The following is a 25,728-nucleotide window of genomic DNA, read 5'->3' on the forward strand; positions in this document are numbered from 1 at the left end:
GATTAACAGTTTGAATAAGTGGCACGTTAGCGAGCTGAGCTGAGCTGGACGGAAGCTGTACCGTAATCCAAACTTGCCCGACGTGGCATCTTTCACATCTGTTGTTTCATTTTCTCTCGACTACATACAATCAATTACAATTTACATACATACACGCATAGCAGCAGAACAGATACATACATACATACGGCGGGATACCTAGACTGAGAGTCGAGAGAAAATGGCGTCCACAATTCATGCCCAGTTATCTAGTAGCCCTATCAAATTTAACCTTCATCACAATTCTCATGCCTCACTTTCCTGGCGCCGTGCTTTAGCACCCGACGCAGTCGCCTCCACCTCCTCCACTTTTCTTACTAAAGGTAAATCATTCACTATCAATCAAAATTCCGCCATTTCTTACTGATTGATCTTTATTATTAGCGGTAATGAGTTTTCCCAATGCTTAGGCAGGGGTAATTCGGCGTTAATAACGTGTAACGCACAGTCGCCTCCGTCGGCGGTTAATTTGGCTCCGGGAACTCCGGTCAGGCCGACGAGCATACTGGTGGTGGGTGCGACGGGCACATTGGGCAGACAGATTGTGAGGAGAGCACTAGACGAGGGATATGATGTCAGGTGCCTCGTCAGGCCTCGCCCTGCCCCTGCTGATTTTCTTCGTGACTGGGGTGCAGCTGTTGTTAATGTAATCTTTTCTCTCTTCTATTAATATAATCTTCCATTTTCTCAATGTGATTTTACATACATGCATTGCTCATTTTATTTTCAAGTTAAATGGATCAAATATTTACATGTGATAACTGGTATTGCTTATCTTCCTTCTAGTACCCCTCCTTTTAGGCTTCCTTTTCTGAAACCTGATTTGCTGTAAGATATTGATTTGTCAAGTGTGTTATCTTTGAATTAGAGATTTCCTTCCAATAATCACTTGGATTGTGTGCATATTCTGTAATTTATCGCAATGACTTTATGGAATTATGGGTGTGCCTGTCCTGCGTGTTGACGTCGTTTCTTGTTGTTTGCTTAATGTATGGAAATGACACGTATTATGTTATACAGTGTGTTGCTCCGTGTTCCCTGAATTAGACTGTTGACACTTTACAGACTTAATAATCGGAAACCTAGGCGAAAAAGAAAAGATGTATACTTAGAATGTTGAAGATAATATATTGACTGGGAGTTTTTTGAGCAGGCAGACTTGAGCAAACCTGAGACCATACCAGCAACACTGGTAGGCGTACATACGGTTATTGACTGTGCTACAGGACGTCCGGAAGAGCCCATAAAAACTGTGAGGATACTTGCCAACTAAATAATTATGTTGTGTTATAATAGTAGAATATAATGGACTTGTATTGTCATTAATTTCTATTAATTTTTCACTTAAATCTGCTGTATTTAGTTCAACTTTTACCCTTTAGGTAGATTGGGAAGGAAAAGTTGCTCTTATACAATGTGCAAAGGCCATGGGAGTCCAAAAATATATTTTCTTTTCAATCCACAACTGTGAAAAGCATCCTGAAGTTCCACTTATGGAGATCAAGTACTGCACTGAGAAGTTTCTTCGCAGTTCAGGCTTGAACCATGTAACTATCCGGCTTTGTGGTTTTATGCAGGTGAATGAATGCCTTCTCTTTTGCTGAAAGTTTGCTGTCGTTTTTCTTTTTTGGATCAGAAATGAATGTTTGCCTTCTCTTATGTCAAAACTACTTCATTGTCAATTTTATATTCCTCATATGCATTGGTGAGAAAATCCAGTTTGATCGACTGAAAGAAAAGGGAAGACTAGATATATTTTCTACGAGGCTAAATATTTTTTTGTGAAAATAAATTCTTAACACTTGAAACTCATGTTTTTAATCCAGAAACTCTCGATGAATGTTTTGGTATATAATTCTTGGTGTACTCAACTATAAAAATATTTTGTGAGTTTTTGCTTGTTCTTTGTACTGTGACTAACATCAGATTGTCATTTGTTTTTGGTGCCACTTTATCAGGGACTGATTGGACAGTATGCTGTGCCCATACTGGAAGAGAAATCTGTTTGGGGCACTGATGCTCCTACAAGAATAGCATACATGGACACCCAGGTATAACTTTGGGGCTCTAAGTCCATGCATAATAACTTTCCATAAATAATTGGAATTCCAACAATTGTCCTATGTTCACCAGGATATTGCCAGGCTAACATTTATAGCTATACGCAATGAGAACATCAACGGAAAACTTCTTACTTTTGCTGGACCTCGTGCATGGACTACCCAAGAGGTAAAGAAAATTTTCCTGAATGTTTGAAACGGAAAAAAGAAAAAAATCTTACAAACACTTGCTGCAGCACATACATATAAAAATCAAGTGATATATGAGGGTGCAAGCCCTTTTATTCAACTTTTTCCCAAAATTTTCCTGAAATTCCATGTGACAGTTGCAAGCTGCATTAATTAGTAATCTCTATCAGTCGATGGATATGGGTTCAATCAGAATCAATAATTGAACTTATGTTGGGTTAAATTTGGTTTCAGGTGATAACATTGTGTGAGAGGCTTGCTGGTCAAGATGCAAATGTTACGACAGTTCCAGTCTCCGTTTTGAAGTTTACTCGTCAGCTGACTCGTCTATTTGAATGGACCAGTGATGTTGCTGATAGATTGGCATTTTCAGAGGTAGGGCATTGTTAAAATTTATATTCAATGTAGTATGTTGAACTGCCTTGTTGTATAATACTAAGCTTGTTTTGGTGAGGTGAATATGTAGGTTCTTAGCAGTGATACTGTATTCTCTGTGCCGATGGGGGAGACATACAATATTCTTGGAGTGGATGCGAAAGATATTAGTTCACTGGAGAAATATCTGCAGGATTATTTTGCTAACATTTTGAAGAAGTTGAAAGATATCAAAGCACAGTCTAAACAATCTGACATTTACTTCTGAGCCGGGTACGGTACACACACACACCTTCATGTCTTCCTTGTAAAATAGTTTACGGCTTCCTTGCGTTAATTGTATAACTTGTTTGTATATGTGTTGCATGCTTTATTTTTTTTTGTATTCGCATATAATTATATGGCATTATAATACTCGTGTGGAGGATTTACAGATGATGTCCAGTCCAGTCCAGTCCAATTAAAAAATGGTTGGATCATATCTCTATTATATACTGGTGTGTGACATCTAATTTACTCATTTGTCACCCCATAAGAATGAATTCCACATCATCTGATTCTCTACCTGCCTATAAACTTGTGATCCCAATTGAAATTTACTCATTTTTCGTAAATAGATCTACAAATTGCAGGGGTGAATGTAAATATGCAAAAGTGAGGGTTTTTTTTTCTTCGTAAATAGACTTTACCTTGGGGGTTATTTTTGTCCAAATTATGAAGGAAATTAATTATTAGAGCCGAGGGACTATTGTGACAAGTATCAAATGAATGTTTGATGTACCATTTTAATTAGAATGGAAAATAAAGAGGGAATGGTGACCTTAGGACAAGGGGGAAAGCCACTCACTCACTGTTGGACTAATTAAGTACGTACTTTAATTTGATTTTCATTCATAATGTACTATATTTATATTATTATGTATTAAGTGCCAACTACCAAGACAAATCCAAAAAAAGGTACATAGGAGAACTACAAAGGGTACAAATTTAACTGTATACAACCAAACCATATGGCCGGTACAGTATGGTATTCAATTTCACATGCATTTTTATCGTACCACCAACTTTTGAATTTGGACGACAAAACCCCAAGAAAACACTTATTACCAACACACACATGAATGCATTCTTCTTCTTCTTATCTTATCTTATCTTATTACATATTAATTATTATATATATTTATTTATGGGATCATTATCATTACACACATGAATGCATATTACTACCTTTTCTTTTCATCGTAATTAAATTAAGATTGTCAACAGCCAACAAGGCAGCATCATACATACATGAATATCCTGATCGAGTACTATAATTATCTCATGACCCCTCCTCTATTATATTTCACTTTATACAACATTAAGTTAACTTTAATTTGGCCAATAATTTGTTGAGAAACGTAACTTTTGGTCTACTACAAAGTGTTGACAAAAGGATTCGAACTACGTACGTACGTGTTTATAAGTGGATGTCTCTTTTTTCTGTAAAAAGAAAATTGAGAAGAGGGGTGTATCATGTATGTATGTATAAATATAGTTATTGATGGACAGCTGATGATAAATGTATATATGAAACTGTAGATCGATGTAGCTGCTCTTTCAACTTTCAAGTCCAGCGCAGCAGCAGCAGCCCCACTCACCCGCCACTTTCTTTTTTTCCACCTCCGATCCTACCTCCTCCACATTATATTCAACTCCATCTCTTAATTAAAGGGAATTAATTAATACCATTTATTATTATTTGCTAATTTTAATCAGACTACTATATAAGGGAATTTATTTTATTTTTTATGTATAATTAATATATTATATTGCCATCATCATTTCAGTCTAATACACGTACACGGTACATGCATATTGGATGCTGACTTGCACTGAATATTCTTATAGCTACGTACCCAGTTTGGTCTGGCCTGGCCGGGGATATATATATATACTAGAAATTAATATTTTAATTTTATTTTTTCTTGGGTCGAGTCCATAAAATTATTATTAATATCGGGTATTATGATTCCTTTGATATCTGATTCTTTATAATTAAATAATTAATAATTAATAATGATCCTCCTACCTTAACCCAGCTATGTAATTTATATTTTCTTTTTCAGAGTATATTCTGGCCCAATTGTTTAATTAATATCCATATATATATATAACATATATATGTGGCGGTGGGTTCACTATATTATATGATATGGTTAAGGGTTGAAATACCAAAAAAATTAGGGCCAGTGTGCAACCACCAGTTGGTGGGTTACTGCAGACAGCAAACTAGTTAGTGTGCAACCAACCACTCCAATGGGTTAAAAATTAAAATAGTAAACTTAAATTAAGGAACAACGTAGTACGTACCTCCTAAGCTAATGTTTTTTTAATTAAAGATGCAGTCTGTAGTTGGCCGGTTGTCGCATTCATTTCCATTTTCTTTTGTTTATACATAATTTGTAGTGTTGTTATCTCAACTCTAAATCCAAGTATTAATAGTTATATGAATATAAATTCATGTTGCTGAATGCTCTAATTAATTTAATTACCCCGTTAAACTGTTATCCCGACAAATTTTATGTACTAGCTAGCTAGTTTCTCTATAATATATTGCCATTTCGAATGTATACTTTGCCCTACTTATCACTTGTCACATATGTCATAATGCTATTCTTTGTACCATATTTTTTTACTCTGTTTATGTCATTTCTTTGTGCTTTTCATTCTTTGGGTTCTCTCTACTCTACTACTAGTACCTAAGTTTGTTGGATACTGAGGCAAAAAGAAATTGAGAATTAAGACACAACCCAAATTAATTAATTTTATGTTTAACCACTCTTGATTAATATATGTAGATTCTTTGCACCAGCTTATATATTAATTCCAAGAAAACATGCCACAACTAATTACATCAAGAAAAACAAAATTTTAACATAAGACATAAGCGAACTTAGATATTACTAGTGAATAAAAATAGCGAAAGAAGAGAGATTTTTTTTTATGAGAATGATATTGTTTGGTTAATTAGGTCCTAAATTAATGTTGTCTTGTCGTCATTAGATGGAATCGCAACAGACCATGTAATGCAATGGGTACCTTTAAATTATATATATAATATATGATTTAATTATTAGTCTGCTCAGTTGATTAGAAAAACATATTTGGGGTCAATGGTTGTAAATTAATTAAGCTGCAAAATACAATTTTGTTTAGTCATTTATAAGTCCATCATATCGCCCTCACCAAATTAATTAAAATTCTTGAATACAATATAATGGAGATTGAAGATCTAACATCTTAAAATATATTAAGAGTTACGGCGTTTGGAGATACTTAATTTAATTTGTTAATACTTGTCCCATCGTCGTCGTCTATATATATCATCAAAATACAAAAACAAAAATGCCAACTGCATGCGCTCCTCTTTTGTACTCAAAATTAGATACTTCATCCATCAAGCCCAAATAAATAAATTAAATTGAAACAGCTGAACAATAATATACATTTATAATTTTGATGAGAGATCAGGACAGAATTAAACACACAATATATAGAATGATATGTATATTATATATTAAGTAGCTAGTAGTAAGTATATTGGAATGATCAGAAGTACTGACAGCTGATATATATTATTATGTAGTAGATTGTAATAAGCACATCATCATGCAAGCATCTCTGGAAATATATACTTTTACTCCCTCATATTTTAAGTTTTAACCCTTAACACCCACGTGGTTAGAAATAAGAATGTGAATATTCCAATTTCGAAATCAAACAATTAAATAAATAAATATAATAAATAATTAATTAGTTGGTTGAACAAGATCAAAAAAGAAAAATCCGTGGTGGGCTGGTCGTGCTAGCTCTGCAGGTGGATTCCAATTGCATGTTGTAGCAGACATTAAAACTTTTCCTTCTACCTACTTTATCATAATCTATAACATATTTATAATTAATATCCCAGCCTTTTGTTTCTTTTGTTTTTGTATGTATGAATAACTGTGTAATGATTCAGTTAATTTTATCAAACTAAGATTTACAACTTTAAACAATATTAATATTAATTAATATTAGATTCCACCAAATTCACAGTCAAAAGATCAATCTCCTATGTTACATACAATTAGTCGTCGTCAGACTTGATGTCTATGCTTACTATTCTAATTAATTAATATTTTTTATATATATATAGCACACACGCTACAAATATTTTGATCTTTTTCTTGTCCTAAATATTATTTATGTTCTTTTCACATTACAACATTTAATTTGGTTGAGTAGTGTTTGTAAGTTTTATGTTGCACAGAATACGAACATCACATACATATATGAACTGTTGTTATATATACATATATCTATGATTTTAAAGCCATTTGTAGAAAAGTCGCGCTGCCAGTCTTTTATAAACGCGTTTCTCTGGCCCATGGAACTGTAGTAAATAAATCTGATGTTTAGTACTCATTATTACATTATTATTTTAGGCTCTTTAATTATGACTTATTACATACAGCCTTTACACAAATACATACATGTTGATCGATGACCCAATTTACCAGATTAATTAGACTCCCACTTTTCATTCCTGATGATCACTAATTAATATAATTGTGCAAAAGACAAGATACACTTATCGTGCATTCATTGGAATTAATTCCGTCTTCAATTATAATATTTCATATATGTATACCGAGTATAATTTATTTTAATTACTTATTACCACATTAATTAATTAATGGCAAGATCGTACATCACATACACTACCTTAAGTATAAATATAATTTTTTGCCCGGACTAATATTTCTCCAACATCCAAAGTATCTAAGAATTAATTAAATTTCTGGAACTGAGATTCGTATACTAGCCAAGTAAAGATAATTACATCATTCACCCCAAGTCACACAAAAAAGCCCATGGCAGAATTGTACGTAGATGCTTTATGCCTAATAAAATTTAATTCAATAAAAAGTAAAAGTCACTTTGTTAAGAATAGTACAAATATAAGAAAGAAAAGGGGCAAAAGAGGAAAAGCGGCAAGGGTAAGATGGGAAACAAACGTCTGGGCGTGACGGCTACAACGAGTCAAAGTCCCAAATCACATGTACTAACTACTCAAAATAATACTCCTACTCCTAAAATAAATAAATAATAATACAACTCAAACAGTAGTACTCCCTCCGTAAATAATAATAATAGAGCATTCCACTACTTTTCCAAAGCAAATCACATACATACGGATACGGTATACTGAGTGAGTGAATACCAAAAAGTACACACTCAATAAATTTATTTTATATTAAATCTAATTTAATAAATTATTATTTTGTACAAGTACTGCTTTCTTTCTATTAACACCGACGTTCATCCCCTCTCTCTCTCTCTCTATCTCTATCTCTCTCTCTCTCCTGCTACTACTGCTATCCAACGACGACGCTCCATCGGCTGTCAAAACCAAGAAAACCAAGAAAATAAAATTTACTACCAAACAAATCAACAAAAAAGATTCCTTCTTCTCCTTACTTTCCCCTTTTTTCTCCAACCCTAAATTTCCTTAGCATCACCCACCATGCTTTTAAGTTAATTTACTTATTTGTACCTACAAGTTTCTATTTTTTATTTGTTCTCCGATGGGCTGCGCCAGTTCGAAGCTCGATGATACTCCGGCAGTTGCTTTGTGCCGCGAGCGCTGTGCTTTCCTCGACGAAGCCGTGCGACACCGTTTTGCCTTTGCTGAAGCCCATATGGCTTATCTTCACTCTCTCAAGGCCGTTGGCCTTTCTTTAGACCGCTTTTTCAATCAAGATCTCGACGCCCCCAACTCCCCTCTTCTCAACCTTCCCCCTCACCGGAAAGGCGACCCCGACCCCTCCTCTTCTCCGCCGGAGAAAATTCAACACCATCTCCACTCGCATTCCGACTCCGATTCGCATCTCAACTTCCACTCCGACGATGACTCCGACGGTGAAGATGCCTCTGGTTCCGAGTCTCTGCACCATCACGATATCAGCCCTCCGGCCCACCACCAGCAGCAGCCCCCGTACGGCGGAGGCTATTTCTCCGATTATCAGAATCTCAATATAAATATTCCTCGAGCCGGCGGCGGAGGTTTTATGAATATGAATTACATGAAAAATCAAGCGATGCCTTCTGTGGTGTATACACAACGGCCGATGAGTCCAGAAACTATGCATATGGGTGAATCTTCCTCTTCCTCCTACTACCCTTATTCTAATTACTCCAACGGCAATAATCAGAACCAAAACCCTTCTTACTCTATGTATAATAACAGTAATAATTTTAATGCTTATCCAAATTATCCAAGTTACGGTGGTGGAGGTGGTTTTTTTGGTGGTTCTTCCCCACCGGCACCATATGGTGGCCGGTATTCATCTCTGCCGGTGGGGGCTTCAACTTCCAAAGCACCCCCACCTCCGCCCTCACCGCCCAGCTCCTCCACATGGGATTTTCTGAACCCCTTTGAGAGCTTTGAGAAATATTATCCGCCTTATACTCCAAGCCGAGACTCGAGGGAGGTGAGAGAGGAAGAGGGTATTCCAGATTTGGAGGATGAGGAAGATGAGGTTGTGAAGGAAGTTCATGGTGATCAGAAGTTTATGGACAGTGGAAGAAGCAGTTACTCGAAGCAGGGAGTATCGGAAAGTGATGCTCGAGTGGCCAATGATGCTGAGTTACAGTATAGAGCAAGGCCGAGTGTAGGGATTGAGAATGATCCGGTTGAGTATGAGGTGCATGTGGTGGATAAAAAGGTCATTGATCCTGAGGAGAGGTCGAAAGATCGGGGCAATGGAGCTGGATTTAAGGCCCGTGGTGGATTGAAGGCTGATTCAGATGTTGTGAGAGAGATTCAAGTTCTATTTGAGCGCGCTTCGGAATCTGGAAGTGAGCTTGCCAAGTTTCTTGAGGTTGGGAAGCTTCCGTACAAGCGAAAGCATGTTGGCAATCATGGTAAAATTTTGATCTTTATGTGATTGGCTTCACTGTTTGATTTAAAGATGCAATTTTTTTCTTATTTGCAAGGGGACACATTTATCAAGGGCCAAGTTTTAATTACTTGTTATCTTTTGAAGAAATAATTTTTAGTTGGATATGCATGATTTGGGTGGAAGATTAGGATTGAAACTTAAATGTTGAATTTAAATTGTTTGTATGGCAGTTTCTTCGAAGCTATTGAATCTACCTGTGCTGTCCTCACAACCTTCAACATCAAAAAGCTCTGATAGCGCGGATCCTGCCTTGTTAGAAATCAATCAAGAGGTGGATTTGAGATCCAAAAATCTTTCATCTACTTTACATAAGCTGTACCTCTGGGAGAAAAAACTGTATGAAGAAGTCAAGGTACAATATTAATTCCTTGTGTCCCCTGTGTATTCTATGTCCTTCTTTCTTTCTACTCTTCCTGCCTCAATATTATCTGTTTTTGATCCTTTTGGACAATTGCAGTTGCACCATTATGCATGTTTATTGACTATATGGGTATGTGGTCCCCTAGTTGGTAGTTGGCACATTTTCCAAGATATGGTTCACTTACCCAACATGATTCATTTCATTTAGTTCTTCATCAATATTTTCCAATTGATGATAGGTGAGTATGTCCCTCCATAGTAATTTATTGCATTATAATTCACCTCCCTTTTACAAGGTGCAAACTAACCTAAAATATGTATTTATATATTGTTCTAGTGGATTTTTTCTTTGTTGAGAATTAGTGGAGCTCCTCAGAATGTACGTTTTCCGCTGTGTGTGTGTGTGTGTGTTTAATTCAAGTGTCTTGTTACGGACCCCCAGATTATGTGACTGAAATAAGGATTCAGTAACTGTTCAGATATAGTAAGCGACTAGCACATGCCATGTTCATGTAGAGTATTTCAACTTGTTATCTGTCATGATCTAATAACAAATTTCGAGAGGATAGTATATCCTTATATTTCTTTGCATTCTTGGCCAAGTTAAATTCACATTTGAAGCTGAATTTAGTTAATGAGTTTGCCCTCTCCTATCTCATATGCGTGTTTATTTTGCAGGTTGAGGAAAAAATGAGAGTCCTTCACGAGCGGAAGTCTAAAAAATTGAAGAGATTGGATGAAAAGGGTGCTGAGGCTACCAAGATTGATGCAACCAGAACTTTGGTGAGAAGTCTGTCCACAAAAATTAGAATTGCAATTCAGGTAGTTGATAAGATCTCTGTCAAAATAAATATCTTGAGAGATGAAGAGTTGTGGCCACAGCTAAACGAATTCATTCAAGGGTACGTCAATATTATGACTTTCAGGAAGCATGTTGAATTTTCTTGTTTTTTTAGGACAAATAAATATTATGTCAAAATGAATATTGTCTTGATGGTAACTTTGCTATATGTATATATATTTTTCTAGGCTGACTAGAATGTGGAAGTCGATGCTTGAATGCCACCAAAATCAGTGTCAAGCAATAGCAGAAGCCAAGCGATTAGATGCCATAGCATTAAGAAAGCACTTTAGTGATGCTCATTTCGAAGCCACACGACAGCTCGAACATGATATCATTGACTGGACTTTTAGGTTCTCCCATTGGGTAGGTGCACAAAAGGGTTATGTCGGAGCATTGAATAACTGGCTTATGAAATGTCTGCTGTACGTACCGGAAGAAACAGCTGACGGGATAGTCCCATTCTCCCCTAGTAGAATCGGGGCACCCTCAGTATTTGTTATTTGTAATCAGTGGTGGCAGTCTATGGATAGAATATCGGAAAAGGAAGTGGTTGATTCGATGCGAGAATTGGCATCGAATGTGCTCCAGCTGTGGGACCGTGACAAGGCAGAGATGCGTCAGAGGATGTTGGCGAATAAGGATGAGAGGAAAATAAAGAGTTTGGAGAAAGAGGATCAGAAGATACACAAGGAGATTCAGGCATTGGAGAAAAGGGTGATGGTGAGATCTGCAGAAGAGAATGGGATGCCGTTGACAGGACATGTGGTGTATCAGAGTGAGACATCTAAAGGTGGGAGTTTACAGGCAAGTTTACAGCATGTACTTGAGGCGATGGAGAGGTTTACTGGTAATTCGCTCAAAGTGTATGAGGAGCTGTTGCAACGCATTGAAGAAGACCGTCTTTCACGCCTAGAGCAAGAAGAAGAAATTTCTTAGGAATATATATAATCTGTATGAAATATGAGTGAGTCCTGATATAAAAAAAGAAAAGATGACGGTAAGTCAATTTTTGGAGCAATCGAATGAGAGATGTTTGGGCATCTCTAAATGGCCATGAATGAAGCAGGGGAAGGAAGTAATAACAATCTCGTGGAATTATGAAAGTAGAGAGGAGGTTTGCTGAAAACATGAAGACAAGTTTCTGGGAATCTAATGTCTCTCTCTCAAGTCGTCGTCGTCATCATCTATTGATGAATGAATGAATGAATGAAGATTGAAGGGTGATTGTATAATAGAGCATTGATTGTGAAAATATTAAAGTGCCTGCAGTTATTAGTAGTTAATCCTCCTGCATTGTACATCTCCAGGGCAGGGCAGGGCAGTCTGTCTTCCTCTACTACACAAAGTAATGTAAAAGAAGCAGATCCAATCCACTCCACTCCATAGATTGATGATGATAATGATACTTGTTTCTCTCTGTACATAAATAAATTCTTTAGAGCTATGAATATTGAATCTATTTATTCAGACACAATTTGTAGTTTGCTTGAATAAGTTGTTGGAATTAATGAATTCTCTTTCTTTTGTCAAATATTTTGATAATTGATACTATTCCTCTAATTTTATAAAGTTATTGCAATTAATTATTGGTTTAGCTTTATAGGTAACATGTGGAATATATAATGTAGGCTAGGCTAGGCTAGGCTGGATCTTCCATCCATTTTGGCTCCTCTGCAATTGCCTTGCCTTTTTCTCTCTTTATCATTTATTATTAATTAATTAATTAATTAATTGTTTTTTCTTCTTCTTCTTCTGAAGAAGACGATGATGGTTGCTCCAAAGAGAAGAGATTCCTTTCCTTGTTTTATTTCACCAAACAAAATAATAATAATAATAATAATAAAGATTAATTTGAGTGTTTAAGGAGTAGTGGGTCTCGTCGTCAAAAGCATCATCATTACCAGTGTTACTACAAAAGCCTTTTCTTTCGAACATATGCCTCCAATCAACTTCCATTTATTATTACAAATTCTAACATTAATCTGTCTTAGCATCTCAGCGCTAACACATTATCTGCTATCCCAATATTTTTTTTAATCTTCTTTTTTCAATTTTTACCGCTGAACACAATTAGGAATATAAACGTAATTAAGGATATAATTTGTACATACATGTAAGAATACTGTTATGTCTTCGCCAACTGACCGACTGACAACAAAAATTACAAAAAGTATCTTCTTCCCTTTTCCTCTACTGCCTTTATACATCATCCGTCCACACTCTGCCACGTGTCTTTTGCGATAAGACTCTGATATTATCTCACACTTCCATTGATGCCTTTCTTTATTTTTTCCATTTTTTTTATCACTAATTGACATAATTAAGAATCCTCTTATTAATCTTTGCTTATATACATACATACATACAGCTAATCATTCTTCCTTACCACTTAAGAATCACTAACACACACGCACACACACACAGGGTCCCGTCCCTTGTTACTGTTCAAATATTTTTTAAGGTACAGCATAGTAATTAGCAACAACCCCATCAACCACTGCCATAAAATCTTGTGACTGCATGTAAGAAAGATTTATGAGAGAGAAATTAAAAAAGGAAGAATCTTGTTGATTACAACACAGAACAAGCAGAGAAGAAAAATCCCATTTTTTTTCTTCCTTCCTTCTATTAATGCTTTCTCGTGTCTTTCGGGTTAGAATTTTGAACCTTGAAATTTGGGGAGGAATAGGGATACAAAGAGGGGGAAATTGAGAGAGAGAGAAAGAGAGGTTTTTGAGCTATGGGGTGTTGTGTTTCAAAATTTCAACCAACGGAGACGCACCCAGAAAAGGAAAAGACCAAAACCCACGGCCCAGGTCAACTATTAGGCACCCGACCACCGCCGCCTGCAGCTGCCTCCGCTGTCGGTGGAGCAGAACCTGGGTTAGCTAGCTCTGGGGTTCCATCTTTTTCTGAGTTTTCATTTGCAGACCTTAAGACGGCTACTAATAACTTCAGCCCAGATTTTATAGTCTCGGAAAGTGGTGAAAAAGCACCCAATATTGTTTACAAAGGACGCCTCCAAAATCGTCGGTGGATCGCCGTCAAGAAGTTCCCTAAGTTGGCCTGGCCGGACCCCAAACAGTTTGCTGTAATTTTACTACCACATTGAAATCATTCTATTTGTGTATTGTGTTAATATTTAAAATGTGATGGTTTCATCCACCATCAAGACTCTAATTTTTGGTAGAATGTGGGAATATTTCATTTATTGCATTTTGTGATTATGTTGTTGGGTGTTGTAGGAGGAGGCATGGGGAGTAGGAAAATTGAGGAACCGAAGACTGGCAAATTTAATAGGGTATTGTTGTGATGGTGATGAGAGGTTGTTGGTTGCAGAATACATGCCTAATGATACTCTCGCTAAGCATTTGTTCCACTGTATGTATTTCTTGAAATTGTTGATGTATCCGATTTTCTAGTAATCTTGTTAGGGTCCATTTGAATTGATTGGTTATAACATTCATAACCCATCTCAATAAATTTGGTAGGGGAAAGACAGACAATTGAATGGGCGATGCGCTTGAGAGCAGCCCTTTATATAGCTGAAGCCCTAGAATATTGTAGCAGTGAAGAGCGTCCATTGTATCATGACCTCAATGCCTACAGGGTTCTCTTTGATGAGGTGATTTTGTAAATATGCTTACCTATTTAGAATTAGTATACCCGTGCTTTTAGTCGTCTTTTAATATACTTTTAATTGGAGCTTGAAAAATCAATTGTACTTTGTAGGAGGGGGATCCTCGGCTTTCCTGTTTTGGTCTAGTGAAAAATAGTCGGGATGGAAAGAGTTATAGCACAAATCTTGCCTACACTCCTCCCGAGTATTTGAAAAATGGTGAACTTCCCCCGAGCTTACGTTTTTCAGTTTTACATTTTGCATTTTTCCATTTATGCTGCTGTCTAAATGTATATAGATTTCTTGTGTACGTATGGTCCATATGCATAATTCTTAGTGTTAATAAGGGTATTTGTTCTGGCTGGTGATTTATGTTGTGTTCAAAAATCAAAAATTGTAAGAACGGACCACATGGTTATTAAAACTCAAGGGCTATAAACTGACATCTGTACACTTACTTGACAAGTTTTACATGAAACTGGTATTAAAACTCAAGGGCTATAAAATTGAAATTGGTGCTTTTAAATCTTGAGGATTGATTTCTGTTGGATGAATCAAATGTTTTGACTTGACTTACTCTTTGTAGGAAGGGTAACTCAAGAAAGTGTCGTATACAGCTTTGGTACTGTCCTCTTGGATCTGCTCAGTGGAAAACACATACCTCCAAGTCATGTGAGTCACAATTCTATTTATTATGTTCTTGTCGACTTACACATTAAACCAATTTCACACACTTGTTGCCATTATGTGATAGCCAACATTCGAAAGAGGATTTTTTGGACGACTATCTATATCATCAGCTTGTTTTGGTGTTGGGTTTGTTTTGTGCAGGCTCTTGATATGATACGTGGTAAAAACATCATACTTCTGATGGATTCTCATTTGGAAGGCAAGTTTTCTACTGAAGAAGCTACTCTAGTTGTTGGTCTTGCTTCTCAATGTTTGCAATACGAACCCAGGGAGAGGCCTCATTTAAAAGATCTCGTCACTACTCTTTCTCCGCTACAGCCAAAATCAGATGTATGTATCTGAATCTTATTTTATTTTTTCATTCAAGACAGCATATTAATTAATTAATTAATAATAATGTGTTCAGGTGCCCTCTTATGTGATGCTTGGAATATCGAAGCACGAAGAAGCTCCACCTACACCACAGCGCCCACTTTCACCCATGGGCGAGGCATGTTCTCGTATGGATCTCACTGCAATTCACCAGATTTTGGTCACCACTCACTACAGAGACGATGAAGGAACAAATGAGGTAATTACTTGTTTTGACTTGTACTAATTTGACTGCATCATGCTCTAATTGAACTTTGAACATTATTTTTTTTTTTTTTCTTTTCCACTCCAGCTGTCATTCCAAGAATGGACACAGCAGATGAGAGATATGCTGGATGCTAGGAAGCGTGGTGATTACGCATTTCGTGACAAAGACTTCAAGGCTGCTATAGATTGCTATTCTCAGGTTGGTTTTTATCTGAACTTGTTACATTTATATATAGGCTATAGTTCATCTTTGTTGTATGCAGAGAAGAAACTTAGGTTTGTTTCACTATACGTATATATATGCAGTTTATAGATGTGGGGACCATGGTTTCGCCGACTGTATATGCACGGAGAAGTCTGTGTTATCTGATGAATGATCAACCAGATGTGGCACTAAGAGATGCCATGCAAGCACAGATAGTGTATCCTGATTGGCCGACAGCTTTCTACATGCAATCAGTTGCCCTTGCCAAGCTGGACATGCACCAGGATGCTGCTGACATGTTGAAGGAGGCTGCTGCTCTTGAAGACAAGAGGCAAAAAGGTGGCAGAGGTTCATAATTCATAACAATCTTCTTTTCGGATCATCGATAGTTCGCTTTATCCTCAAGTTTGTAAATTTTCGAGTGTGAAGTTAGTGCCTATTTCTCAATCAAATTGTATCATACACCTCATGTTCTTGCATTAATAAAAGTTTCATTTTTTTTTTCTGGAAACTTCTGATGATGATATATTACATTTACAAATTGGTTCAGATCAAGGATTGATCCTACATCCACTTGTAACAGCAAGAATTCGTTTTTATTTATTCGTACCAAGTTATCGTTTGTTCTTTGTCCAGTTTTTGAGCTTGAATTTTGGCATGATTTCACATCACAAACAGTTAAACACATGATTTTGGATATGATAATATGGCTGAAGTTTGAAATGAAACATCCTAGTTTTATAAGCAAGCAGCATATATTATGAGGAAGGCTTTTGAGTAATGCAACAGCCAAATCTTATCAAATTGGATACACGAGTGCAACTCGTGATCTGACCCTTTTTACCATCGAAATTAATGCCGACAGAGACCATTTATCATATGCCATCACCACATGGTAGTTATAACAACATAATTTTGTTTATGTAATGCACGAGGTCGATTTCAGATGCTGTTTCAGGAAGAAGAAACACAGAGCCAGAGATATATTACTTGTATATTGTTATGTTGTCTGAGGATGAACGAGCAATCAATGATCGAGAATCTTCTTCACCCACCGTATAATCCGTTCCATGAGAGTTGCTGACTCTGAGACATCACTCACCAATAGGATTTCTCTAAAATCATTCGTGCAGCAGCGACTAAATTAATCGAATATTATCCTAATTATTAATACATAATTAGCATCTGTTAACACATGGGGGGAACAACATAGAGCACAAACATCGGCAGAATAGTAGTGAATCCAGATCTCATCAATATCACATTGCTGGTGCTTCGAATACCCCATTACGATTCCTTTTGTCCCCTTCATCTGCAGACTATATATACACACCAAATGCATCAATTGAGACACCACAAATTTTCTTGATTCAACATTTGCTATTTCAACTCTAATTAATAAGCTCATTTCATCAAAATAAAATAAAAACAAAATGGCATTCTCACCATTGAGATCAAAAGCCCTTCACCATGGCCGCTCTCTTAGTTTCCCTTCTCAATCACACCCTTCCGTTTCTCACTTCAATGAAAACTTGGCCAAAATGGAAGCTTCTACAACAATGGAGGCAAGACTGAGTGGCTTAAGAAACTTGTACTCCGACATCGACGATCTACTCATGCTGCCTCACATTCAACAGATTATTGCACAAGAATGTCAGACAAAATGGATTGATCAAGTGTTGGATGGTTACATAAATCTATTGGATGCTTGCACCACAGCCAAAGATCTATTCTCGCAAATCAAACAACAAGTACAAGAGCTACTTTCTGCTCTAAGGAGAAATGATGTGAATGGCATCAACAACTATCACATCTCCAAAAAGAAGTCAAAGAAGATGATCCTAAAGTCTTTGAAAGATTTAAGGAGCCTCAGATGTAAGAAAAATGTTTCATCCTTGGATAAAGACGATGAAACAACGGCTCTTGTTTGTATGTTGAAAGAAGCAGAATCAGTTACTATTGATGTCTTTGAAGGCTTGTTATCATATGTCATGGGGAACAATGTGCAACCAAAATCGAGCGCATGGTCGTTGTTGTCGAAAATATTGCCGTCCAAGAAAGTATCGAATCAAAGTGAAGAAACAGATTTGAATGAGATGAAAGAGATGGACTCCATCATTCAAATTCTTGAACAAGAGATAGAGTGCTTGTTCAGGCAGTTGATTAAAACCAGAGTTTTCCTGCTAAACATTCTCAACCACTAGACTATAGATTCATTGTGGGATCAAAATTTTGTAGATTAGCTTGATACATACATACTTGTACATGAGAATATACTTGATCATTAAATCAAAGAAATTACTACATGGATTATATCTTCAACATGGCTTGTCTAATTTTCTGATGTTTGAGTATTTGACCATGTTCATTCCTTCATGATTCTTCGAACAACAACTCTACACGACAGGCAAAGTTTTGATCGATCAAGCTTTTTCCATAGTCGCTGAAAATATAATGCAGTAAATTAACTGTGTTAGAATTTATTTCGTGCAGATATAAATTATTTGTGTCAGATTCAGTTTTTCGTTATTGTTGCGTGAAGTGTTGCAACAGTTCGTGAAGCAGTTCGTAAAAACAGAAATAAACGAGACACAAATTTTAATGTGGTTCGGATACAATTGTACCCTACATCCACGGGGACCTGCAAATAAAATTTACTAATTTTTAGTTTTACGAATACAGTAGTAGGACTTAATCAAAATACAAAGACTCCCTCTTTGTTGACGCCGTTCTTATATACTACACTGAATTATAAATCTTCAATTTGCAGCACGTCCCTTGCTCCGCACGGTTGAACTCCCTTCAACGCTGAATCCCTCAGTCGGCGGATCGATCTCCTCCCGAGATCTGTTTAAGCCCCTCTCCCGAAGAACCGATCTTCTTTTTATATAGACGAAGCAAACTTGTGATACTCGTTGAATCTTGGTGTCTTCACCACAAATCCTTGAAGCCGATATATTTTCTATGAAAATCACGTATCACGATGGAGCAATAAAAACGAGAGGAAAAAATATATTTTCTCTGAATTCTTCTCTCGATTAAGATCAAAAGGTCTGGAGCAGCAACGTAAGAGCAGAAAATAATTTTTCTCTCAAAATAAAAGGGATGGCCTCCAAAGACGTTGATGCTCCTCCTTTTATACTTCCTTTTGAATAGTAGAGCCCTGTGCAAATGTATAGCCCATTAGGTTATTTTTATTCTCACGTAAGGAAGAAGAGTTGTGAAACAAATGAAAGTCTTTTGTCAAGAAAGTTCCTTGTTAATCAAAACACTTAGGCAATTTAATAAATTAATGACAAAATAAGAGTTTAAACGAACTAAGGAAACTTCCCTAGTTTTTATACACGGTTTTCACACACGTGCTGAAAAACCGAAATTAGAATCCTCTCGGATTCTAACAATCTCCCCCTTTGTCATCTATTTATTATAATCAAGTCCTCCCCCTTAGTCAAATACCTGAAAATAAAACAATTAGATGATAGACGGAAACAATAAAACTAAGGATCATCATCAACTCTTTCAACAACAAGAGTGGCATCAACTGCTGCAATAGTAAGTGCCACAGTTTCAGCAACTGTTCCCACAGTAGTGGCTTCGGCAGGTGGTTCACAACAAAGTTAACTCCCCCTGCATGTGTATCTCCCCTGTGCATGATCCTTAGGCAGCTCCTCTTGCAAATGCATTCATTCTTCCCCTTTGCTTACTTGGCTTGGTAGACATGGAGATCGGTGGAACGCGACGTGGTAAATCATCCACGTGATAAGAGACTCAGCAAATAACGTCGGCATTATAGCTCCTCCTTTTATATTCTTGTGAAGACCTAAACCAATTAATGACAATAAACATCTCCATAGAATTTCACTTGGTGTTGTGGACTTAGAATCCCACGAGATTCTAACACTCTCCCCCTTTGGCATTGATTGGTCAGAATATTTACTCCCCCTAACTATATGATACATGCATGAACAAGGGTTAGCAAATTCAGAATAACATCTGCACATATAAACTGTTGCAACAGTTTATCAAACAGTTCAGCAGATAGTGTACAGTTGTTCAATTAAGCAAAGAACAATAAAAAATATGCAGTAGCAGAATCAACTTCCCTTTACAATGAATTCCTCCTTATTTGTCATGTATTTCTGCACTATTCCAACAACTGTATGATGCATTGTCTCAACTGTTGTCTGAACTCCCCCTGCATTCCTGTACTGTTCCAGCAGCTGTCTGATGCACTGTCGCAACAGTTGTCGGAACTCTTCCTGTGTTCATGCCATCGCTGACTGTTCTTTTCTCCCCATTTCTGGGCAATCACCATGCATAGATAACTCAACATGGGCTAATGATCTTGATGATTCGAGCAAGCTGTTCAAACACTTAACAAAAAGATCAAACGTAGAGAGAATTTTGAAAGTAAGTAAGCAGAATCACCATACACGACGAGCACACAAAATCACAAACTCACAAACTCAATACCACACGATAATTGCAATGCGAAAATCAAAGGATAGTGATATCAAATCCAACATTAAATAACAAAGGCTACAGACTTTGCCAAACTTCATACGAAACGTGGAAATGTGAGGAGTAAGCTCAATAGATCCGGCTGCAAAAAAAATTAAATTTAACCGGCACATAAACAAAAATCCCGTCTCTCTCTCTCTTTTTTTTTTTTTTTTTTTTTTTTTTTTTTTTTTTTAAATAATGCCTAATGCAAGACGAGAAGTAAACATGACAAAATAAACATGAGTGAAGAGACATATGTGAATAGGATACTGCATGGACAAACAAAACATATGGGATTTATCTTCACATTCACGATAAGCGCAATCCCCAAAAATCCGACTGCCAATGCAACCAACAAACTTAATAATCCCAAGTCAAACACAAAGATGCTCTTATTAGGTAGCGTACACACACGTCTAATGGTAGCTTTTTCTCATGAAAAACATAGCAAATAAAAGGAACGAGATTATGGTGGTCGTGCAATGTGTAGTCCCCTGGGCTTTCTAATTGAGCTTTGTAGTAAGTGTTCGGTCAGGTGGTTTACTGGCTCGACTCAACTAGGCTTCGAACTATTCACTGACCATATATATATAATTTATATTGGCCGTGCAATGTGTAGTCCCCTGGGCTTTCTAATTGAGTCTTGTAGCGAGCTTTCGGCCACGTGATTTACTGGCTCGACTCAAAAAGGCTTCGAACTATTCACTGACCAAATGGTTGTAGATATATATATTAGTAACAGTAGTTCAAGAGTAGCTTTCACTCATTAAAAGAGGCAGCTTTTCCCAATAAAAACATCCAACCATGACAAGACTATTCAGAGAAATAAATAAGTTGGAGCCTTTTAAGTACTCATTTTGGGAATTGGTGAAGTTCTACCCCCACAAAATTTAGAAGTACACGAAGTATCAAACTCACATTAGTCTCAATCATATGCAGTATGCTTAATGCAGGTCCTATATGAGATGCAAAAACATATGAAGTGTCCTACCACTAAAAGTTGCAAGTCTGGACACACAGACTGTTGCAACAGTTCATGCAACTGCATCAGATTAAACAACATAAATTCCCAGCGATTTTCGCAAGGAATCAAATCTCTGTGCATCAAGGGTTTTTGCAAAAGCATCAGTTAATTCATTCTCTGTTGCAGCATAATCAATTGAGACAACCCCCTTTTCGACCAAGCCCCTTATGAAAAGATGACAAATATCAGTAAGCTTAGTTCTCGAATGCTGAATTGGATTCATAAACTTATTTTTCGCATACAAATTATCACAATTCAGATTACCAAGTTTTTTATTCCCCAAACTAGCTTTGTCACCAGAACTGTTGGAACAGTTAGTACAATCATCACATGAGTTTAAAGAAGTAATGGCAGATAAACAATTAAGATCAGACTTCTTTACCCAGATTTTTTGTTGAGTTTTATTCACTAAATCAACCTTTATCTTGGGTTTTTGAGACGACACAAAAGTGTGATCAATTTTAGCGGAAAGTGGTGAGCGGGCCATTATTCTTTTAACCATTTTCAAGTACTTAAAACACCTGGGTCGTATATGACCAGGAACATGGCAAAAATGACAGGTAGGAACAAAAACTTTTCTTTGAAATGGCTGTGTTGGTGCAACTGTCGCAACAGTCTGTGAAACAGTGGATTGCTTAACAAAATTGATTTTTCTTTTAGGATTTTCTTTCTGTTTCGATGCACCAGTAGATAGCTGGTTACCCCCTATACCTATACGACAGTAGTTCGGCTGATTTTTCTTCAAAATTTCATTCAAAGTTACTCTACCAGTATTAAACTTAGAAATAACATCTTAGGTTTGAGCAAATTTAACCTGCAAGCTATCTATTTCTCTACTAGAAGAAATAACATTTTGTTCAAGAGTAGAAATTCTTACCTTCAACACTTTATTTTCCTCTATGAGAACATGCTTATCATTTTCAAGGCGCTTATTTACCTCAGATACTTCAAGCCACTTCCGGTACATTTTTTCATATACATCTTTCACCTCTTCGAGGGTTGGCTCTTCATCATCACTACTGCTCTCAGATTCACCTGCAAAATTAAATGATGAAGTCAGACTATTGTCCTTATTTAAAGATAATTCATCATACCTGAAATCTGTCGGACAGACTGTTGCAACAGTTCCCTCGGTTCTGCTCATCAAAGTAGTACCACTGAATGCCATAAAGTTAGTGGTTTGATCTCCTTTGTTGTTCTCATCCTCATCACTGTCCTCTTTATCACTCCAAATAGTGGTGAGTGACATCTTGTTTTTCTTCAAAGTGCTCGCACACTCGGCCTGAATATGTCCAAAACCCCCACACTCTCGACATTGCTTTCTCCTAGACTTTGCATCACCAAAATAACCATTATTAGAAAACTTTTTAAATTTGTTAGGGTTAACAGACTTACCTGATTGAGAGGAATTTTCTCTATTTTCAATTTTTTGACGCAGGCTTTCGAGGTTATTTGACATAATTGCTAAGGATTCTTCAACATCAATGTCACACTCATGAAATGTTTGGCCTTGTGAGATGCCATGGGAAGCTTCAGCTTGGAATGCCACATTCTTCACCTTTTTCTTTTCTCGAATATTTGCTCTAAAATTCATTTCTTGGGTTTGCAGTTTACCCATGAGTTCATCTAGCTTTAGCGTATTGATATCTCTCACTTCTTCGATTGCTGCAACTCTGTAAGCGAATCTTTCTGGTAATGAACGTAGTGCCTTTCTTACCAACTTTGTTTCCGAGTATTGTTCACCTAGTGCATACGATTCATTTGAAATATCACATAGCTTAGCGTGGAAATCAGCAATCGTCTCGTCCTCCTCCATATGAAGACTCTCAAATCTCGTGGCTAGCATCTGCAACTTAGATGTTTTAACAGTTGATGTGCCTTCATACGTCACTTGTAGGATCTCCCATGCCCTTTTTGCTGATTCACACGATGCTATCAGTTTGAACTGATTGTCACCAACGCCACTGAAAATTGAGTTTATCGCCCTCGAGTTGTAATTGGCAAGTAATATCTCTTCATTAGTCCATGCTTCTTCTGGTTTTACCGTTTGTATACCATCCGTTCCTTTAGCCATGGGCGGGGTCCAACCAGTCACAATAGCACGCCAAGCTCGTTCATCAACTGACTTGATGAACATCTTCATCTTCGATTTCCAGTAAGAGTAATTTGATCCATCCAAGAGAGGTGGTCGTACTGTAGAAGCTCCTTCACGATGAAACATATCTGCATAAAACAAATTAAAAAATTAAATCCCAAAATCTCACTAAGTGTATCTAGTGACAGGCTCTTGATGCCAATTGTTAGAATTTATTTCGTGCAGATATAAATTATTTGTGTCAGATTCAGTTTTTCGTTACTGTTGCGTGAAGTGTTGCAACAGTTCGTGAAGCAGTTCGTAAAAACAGAAATAAACGAGACACAAATTTTAATGTGGTTCGGATACAATTGTACCCTACATCCACGGGGACCTGCAAATAAAATTTACTAATTTTTAGTTTTACGAATACAGTAGTAGGACTTAATCAAAATACAAAGACTCCCTCTTTGTTGACGTCGTTCTTGTATACTACACTGAATTATAAATCTTCAATTTGCAGCACGTCCCTTGCTCTGCACGGTTGAACTCCCTTCAACGCTGAATCCCTCAGTCGGCGGATCGATCTCCTCCCGAGATCTGTTTAAGCCCCTCTCCCGAAGAACCGATCTTCTTTTTATATAGACGAAGCAAACTTGTGATACTCGTTGAATCTTGGTGTCTTCACCACAAAGCCTTGAAGCCGATATATTTTCTATGAAAATCACGTATCACGATGGAGCAATAAAAACGAGAGGAAAAAATATATTTTCTCTGAATTCTTCTCTCGATTAAGATCAAAAGGTCTGGAGCAGCAACGTAAGAGCAGAAAATAATTTTTCTCTCAAAATAAAAGGGACGGCCTCCAAAGACGTTGATGCTCCTCCTTTTATACTTCCTTTTGAATAGTAGAGCCCTGTGCAAATGTATAGCCCATTAGGTTATTTTTATTCTCACGTAAGGAAGAAGAGTTGTGAAACAAATGAAAGTCTTTTGTCAAGAAAGTTCCTTGTTAATCAAAACACTTAGGCAATTTAATAAATTAATGACAAAATGAGAGTTTAAACGAACTAAGGAAACTTCCCTAGTTTTTATACACGGTTTTCACACACGTGCTGAAAAACCGAAATTAGAATCCTCTCGGATTCTAACAAACTGATATTTGAGTTTTGACTTCAAATTTTCTGAATCCAGATTTTTCCTTGTTTTTACTTTTCATTAGAGCTTCATCTTCCCCACACCACCCACCCCGCCTCCTGCTCACCCCCCCACCCCCCCCCAAAAACCTTAACTGGTACATCCACCGCCGCACACATCGGAGAGCCACCATTTATGAGTAACTGAAATCGTCTCTGGCGGCGGCCTTGGTTATGGGCGTCGTGAGGGAGTTGGTTATGGCGGCGGCCGTGGTCGAGGCGGTTACGGTGGTGACCGTGGCTACTCTTCCCATGGCGGTGGCGGTTCTGAAGGAAATTTCAAATTTATTTGGATTTCTTTAGTAATTTCGTGTTAAATTGTTCAGATGCCGTTTTTGATTTGGTTTTAATGGCTACTCTATTTTTTATCGTTTGTTTTGAAATTTTCCATGTACGAATAATGTTTACAGAGTTCAAAGATCGATGAAAGAAGTGACTTGTTGTTGTTACACCTTATGAAGAAAAAAACAATTGGGTTAATTTGGAGAAGATGGCTTTTCTGAAAGTGCCAAGGACTGAATTGAAAATTTTGAAGAATTTGATTTTGGAGCTGAATTTTATTGGGGTGAATCTATAATTTTTGAAATTTAGAATTGAAAGGATATTTTAGTCTTTCCAGGGTCAAAAATACGCACCCAGGGTGAATCTGTAATTTATTTGCTATTTTTTTTATTTTTAATTCAGGCCACACGATGGCATGGCCATGTATAATTTAACAATACCGACGTTGTCACGATTCCTATTGTCTGTGAGGAGAGAACAATTACTGACGAAATCATTAAAGAGTTATTTAAAGGAAAATAATAATATAATGTTGAATTAATCTCACATGTTTATAGTTTCAGCAGAGATGAATCCACATTTTGTCTTTTCTGCTTGTTAAGCAATTATCATTAGTTCACATTTAACAACGATGATCAGACGTGCCACGAAGTAAAAAATTCCTGCTACAAAATTGAGATCAATAATGCATGCTGGACAA

At 36.9% G+C, this 25,728-nt stretch overlaps 4 protein-coding genes across 4 annotated transcripts; all 4 read left to right on the plus strand.

Moving 5' to 3' along the window:
• The first annotated feature begins 46 nt into the window (after nt 1–46).
• On the plus strand, nt 47–3,215 carry HCF244 (NAD(P)-binding Rossmann-fold superfamily protein). Its single transcript, XM_012981786.2, has 8 exons — nt 47–362; nt 450–685; nt 1,193–1,291; nt 1,422–1,616; nt 1,998–2,090; nt 2,173–2,268; nt 2,523–2,663; nt 2,755–3,215. The coding sequence occupies exons 1-8, from the start codon at nt 221–223 to the stop codon at nt 2,929–2,931; spliced, it is 1,179 nt and encodes a 392-aa protein (XP_012837240.2). The 5' UTR covers nt 47–220; the 3' UTR covers nt 2,932–3,215.
• Nucleotides 3,216–7,973: 4,758 nt separating this feature from the next.
• On the plus strand, nt 7,974–12,387 carry LOC105957819 (DNA-directed RNA polymerase subunit beta, putative (DUF630 and DUF632)). Its single transcript, XM_012981785.2, has 4 exons — nt 7,974–9,614; nt 9,823–10,004; nt 10,691–10,914; nt 11,042–12,387. The coding sequence occupies exons 1-4, from the start codon at nt 8,276–8,278 to the stop codon at nt 11,790–11,792; spliced, it is 2,496 nt and encodes an 831-aa protein (XP_012837239.2). The 5' UTR covers nt 7,974–8,275; the 3' UTR covers nt 11,793–12,387.
• Nucleotides 12,388–13,128: 741 nt separating this feature from the next.
• LOC105957818 (serine/threonine-protein kinase BSK1) lies at nt 13,129–16,460 on the plus strand. The gene is made up of 9 exons (XM_012981784.2): nt 13,129–13,947; nt 14,102–14,237; nt 14,348–14,481; nt 14,589–14,694; nt 15,062–15,147; nt 15,307–15,495; nt 15,572–15,736; nt 15,830–15,943; nt 16,051–16,460. The coding sequence occupies exons 1-9, from the start codon at nt 13,597–13,599 to the stop codon at nt 16,303–16,305; spliced, it is 1,536 nt and encodes a 511-aa protein (XP_012837238.2). The 5' UTR covers nt 13,129–13,596; the 3' UTR covers nt 16,306–16,460.
• Nucleotides 16,461–17,307: 847 nt separating this feature from the next.
• LOC105957394 (hypothetical protein) lies at nt 17,308–18,217 on the plus strand. The gene has a single exon (XM_012981315.2). It carries the CDS (start codon nt 17,383–17,385, stop codon nt 18,151–18,153), a length of 771 nt encoding a protein of 256 aa, XP_012836769.2. The 5' UTR covers nt 17,308–17,382; the 3' UTR covers nt 18,154–18,217.
• The last annotated feature ends 7,511 nt before the right edge of the window (nt 18,218–25,728 follow it).

Source organism: Erythranthe guttata, chromosome 2 (assembly GCF_056151865.1).
Source record: "Erythranthe guttata isolate IM_541 chromosome 2, IM_541, whole genome shotgun sequence".
NCBI lineage: Eukaryota > Viridiplantae > Streptophyta > Magnoliopsida > Lamiales > Phrymaceae > Erythranthe > Erythranthe guttata.